Source organism: Tenrec ecaudatus, chromosome 3, assembly GCF_050624435.1.
Source record: "Tenrec ecaudatus isolate mTenEca1 chromosome 3, mTenEca1.hap1, whole genome shotgun sequence".
Classification (NCBI taxonomy): domain Eukaryota; kingdom Metazoa; phylum Chordata; class Mammalia; order Afrosoricida; family Tenrecidae; genus Tenrec; species Tenrec ecaudatus.
In genome coordinates this window covers 46989967-46994592 of record NC_134532.1, presented here as the reverse complement: position 1 = coordinate 46994592, position 4626 = coordinate 46989967, and the positions used below count along the sequence as shown (strand labels likewise).

Genomic DNA, 4626 nt, shown 5'->3' with positions numbered 1-4626 from the left:
TATATTATTCATCCTTCTTTCCTGTTCCTTCTTGTTCCACAGTTTTAATCCATAAACAACTGCTGTTCTTTTGATTTTGTACAGTTCATCTTCCAGGGAATGTATGTTATTCGTTGATGTTATTCTTCCCCTCCAAGCCTATATATTGTTTGGCTGAAAGCTGAAGCAGAGGTGTGAGCACAGGTCCAAGAGTGAACGGCCACTAAAGGTCATAATCTGCAGATTCCAAGTCTCCTTCAGACCTGTAAGCCGGATCTATTTTATGATTTTGGTTTTGTTCCACTTTCTTCTCCCACTTGACTCAGGGACCCTCTTTTGTGATCCCTTTCAGAGTAAGCAGTGGAAGCTGAGCACCATCTAGTTCTGGTTTCAGGGTTGTGGAGGCTGAGGTTTGTTGTGGTCTATTAATCTTCTGGATTAATTTTTCACATACATCAAGGATCATGCAGGTGAGGCAGGATCAAGTGGAATCTGGGTGGGCACTCTACTGCTTGGTATAGCTGTGATCCAGAAACACCAGGTTCAGCTTTCTTGGCACTGAAAGCTGGAAGAGCAATGAGGTACCCATGTACCCTGTGGAAGTGCGGAAGATCCTCTCCCTATACTGGTGGGTCATGTCAGTAGAGGGACAGCAATGCAGAACATGGGTCCTCATAAGATTTGTCACAATTGTCTGTTCCCATGCTTGGCCCAGGCCAAACTCTAACACATCTTCCACGGTTTTGAAAGCTTTGTCACACTAATTCCAGTGAAAGTTTTTCTTTTTTTGGAATTTCGTCACGTTTAACGAGTTCTGACTTTCACATATAAGATTTTCCACATTTAATTCATGCAAAGGACTTTTTTCCTTTGTGAAATCTCTGATGTGGTGTAAGGCATCACATCTGGCTGAAAGCTTTAACACACTCACCACATACATGGGGTTTTTCTCCTGTGAATTTGTAGATGAGTTTTGAGATTTCCTTTATGAATGAAGCTTTTGCCACATTCACTACATTTTTGGGGTTTCTCTGCAGTATGAGTTCGCTGATGAACAGTGAGAGAAGTCATCCACATAAAAGCTTTTCCACATTGATGACATACATAGAGTTTCTCTACATTATGAGTTCGCTGATAAGCAGTGAGAGCACACTTCTGGCTAAAGCCTTTGCCACAGTCACCACATACATGGGGTTTCTCTCCAGTATGAGTTCGCTGATGATCAGTGAGAAAAGACATCGTGATAAAGCCTTTGCCACAGTCACCACATACATGGGGTTTCTCTCCAGTATGAGTTCGCTGGTGAACAGTGAGATCACCCTTTCTGAGAAAGGCTTTTCCACATTAACCACATATATGGGGTTTCTCTCCAGTATGAGTGCACTGATGAACAGTGAGATCATCCTTCCTGAGAAAGGCTTTTCCACATTCACCACATACATGGGGTTTCTCTCCAGTATGAGTTCGCTGATGAACAGTGAGATCAACCTTCCTGAGAAAGGCTTTTCCACATTCACCACATACATGGGGTTTCTCTCTAGTATGAGTTTTCTGATGAGCAGTGAGACCATCCTTTCTGTGAAAGGCTTTTCCACATTGACCGCACACATGTGCTTTATCTCCAGTATGAATTTTCTGATGAACAGTGAGAGCACTCTTCTGGCTAAAGCTTTTGCCACAGTCACCACATACATGGGGTTTCTCTCCAGTATGAGTTCGCTGATGAACAGTGAGAGCACTCTTCTGGCTAAAGCCTTTGCCACAGTCACCACATACATGGGGTTTCTCTCCAGTATGAGTTCGCTGGTGAACAGTGAGATCATCCTTCCTGATAAAAGCTTTTCCACATTCACCACATACATGGGGTTTCTCTCCAGTATGAGTTCGCTGATGAACAGTGAGATCATCCTTCCTGATAAAAGCTTTTCCACATTCACCACATACATGGGGTTTCTCTCCAGTATGAGTTCGCTGATGAACAGTGAGATCATCCTTCCTGATAAAAGCTTTTCCACATTCACCACATACATGGGGTTTCTCTCCAGTATGAGTTCGCTGGTGAACAGTGAGAGCACCCTTTCTGAGAAAGGTTTTTCCACATTCACCACATACATGGGGTTTCTCTCCAGTATGAGTGCACTGATGAACAGTGAGATCATCCTTCCTGATAAAAGCTTTTCCACATTCACCACATACATGGGGTTTCTCTCCAGTATGAGTTCGCTGATGAACAGTGAGACCATCCTTCCTGAGAAAGGCTTTTCCACATTCACCACATACATGGGGTTTCTCTCCAGTATGAGTTCGCTGATGAACAGTGAGATCATCCTTCCTGAGAAAGGCTTTTCCACATTCACCACATACATGGGGTTTCTCTCTAGTATGAGTTTTCTGATGAGCAGTGAGACCATCCTTTCTGTGAAAGGCTTTTCCACATTGACCGCACACATGTGCTTTATCTCCAGTATGAATTTTCTGATGAACAGTGAGAGCACTCTTCTGGCTAAAGCCTTTGCCACAGTCACCACATACATGGGGTTTCTCTCCAGTATGAGTTCGCTGGTGAACAGTGAGAGCACCCTTTCTGAGAAAGGCTTTTCCACATTCACCACATACATGGGGTTTCTCTCCAGTATGAGTGCACTGATGAACAGTGAGATCATCCTTCCTGAGAAAGGCTTTTCCACATTCACCACATACATGGGGTTTCTCTCCAGTATGAGTTCGCTGATGAACAGTGAGACCATCCTTCCTGAGAAAGGCTTTTCCACATTCACCACATACATAGGGTTTCTCTCCAGTATGAGTTCGCTGATGAACAGTGAGATCATCCTTCCTGAGAAAGGCTTTTCCACATTCACCACATACATGGGGTTTCTCTCCAGTATGAGTTCGCTGATGAACAGTGAGACCATCCTTCCTGAGAAAGGCTTTTCCACATTCACCACATACATGGGGTTTCTCTCCAGTATGAGTTCGCTGATGAACAGTGAGACCATCCTTCCTGAGAAAGGCTTTTCTACATTCACCACATACATAGGGTTTCTCTCCAATATGAGTTCGCTGATGAACAGTGAGATCATCCTTCCTGAGAAAGGCTTTTCCACATTCACCACATACATGGGGTTTCTCTCCAGTATGAGTTTTCTGATGAGCAGTGAGACCATCCTTTCTGAGAAAGGCTTTTCCACATTGACCGCACACACGTGCTTTATCTCCAGTATGAGTTTTCTGATGAACAGTGAGAGCACTCTTCTGGCTAAAGCCTTTGCCACAGTCACCACATACATGGGGTTTCTCTCCAGTATGAGTTTGCTGGTGAACAGTGAGAAAAGACTTCGTGATAAAGCCTTTGCCACATTCACCACATACATGGGGTTTCTCTCCAGTGTGAGTTCGCTGATGAACAGTGAGAACAGTCTTCGTGATGAAGGCTTTTCCACATTCACCACATACATGGGGTTTCTCTCCAGTATGAGTTTTCTGATGAACAGTGAGAGCAGTCTTTGTGATAAAGGCTTTTCCACATTCACCACATACATGGGGTTTCTCTCCAGTATGAGTTCGCTGATGAACAGTAAGTGTACTCTTCCTGATAAAAGCTTTTCCACATTCACCACATACATGGGGTTTCTCTCCAGTATGAGTTTGCTGATGAACCGTGAGATCATTCCTCCTGGTGAAGCCTTTCCCACATTCACTGAATATATAGGACATTCCTGACACATGAGGTTCCTGATGTCCCTTGAGGTATGATACACTGTGAAAAGTTTTCCCACATTGTAAGGATTTTCCTAGCTTTTGTCCTTCATGACTTTTTTGATAATGTTCATTGAGTTGGAACACTTTCTTGAATTTTTGCCCACACTGACTGCATTCATAGGTCTTATCTAGTACATCAATAATCTGGTGTTCATAGAGCACAGAGTCCTCGATGAAGGCTGTTCCACATTTATCGCCTGTGTGTGGTTTCTCAATTTCATCAGACTCCTGAAACTGAATGCATTGTGACTTCATGAGCCTGGGTGGTTCACACTCAGGGAATTTCATTTCAGTACAAAACTGCTCTTGTTCAATGTGGAGAAAGGTTATCTCATCTTCACTGAGCACAACTGACTTCCCTGTTATATGAATATAAATAAAACGGTATGATTAATGTTTATTGTCCATTGGAAGAAATACAATTGTGTAAACAATCCAAATGATAAAAAGTTATCGTAGCAATCAGGTAGGATATGAAAGTGATGAATGAACACGGATTTGGTATTTGCTTAAAGAAGTACATGAAAATATACAACAAACATAATACAAGGAATACACTGAGACCAATAGACTGCAGGGGTGCTAAGGATTGCTAATTCCAGGTGGTAGAGGTCAGATACATTCACTCCATCAATCTTTACTGAAGGACAACTAAATACTACATAAAGTTGGGAGTGTGAAAAATGCAGAATGTTCTACTAGGGAGAAAACAATTTTCACAGGTATATATAAAAGGTATTATCGTACAGAAACATATTCTTTATGTCTATGGAGTCTGTATTCTAACTTATACCACTCATATTTCAGTGTTATCTTGTGGTGGCTTTCATGTTTCTGTGATGCCAGAAGCACTGCCACCCAGTATGTCTAATTCAAGCAGGATCA

The 4626-nt window shown here is 42.5% G+C and overlaps 1 protein-coding gene across 1 annotated transcript; it reads right to left on the bottom strand.

The window, feature by feature from the left end:
* Positions 1–484: 484 nt before the first annotated feature.
* On the bottom strand, positions 485–3696 carry LOC142442258 (uncharacterized). The gene is made up of 4 exons (XM_075543519.1): positions 2428–3696; positions 2155–2354; positions 1588–2059; positions 485–739 (listed from the first exon to the last, which is right to left on the bottom strand). The coding sequence occupies exons 1-4, from the start codon at positions 3694–3696 to the stop codon at positions 485–487; spliced, it is 2196 nt and encodes a 731-aa protein (XP_075399634.1).
* Positions 3697–4626: the final 930 nt, after the last annotated feature.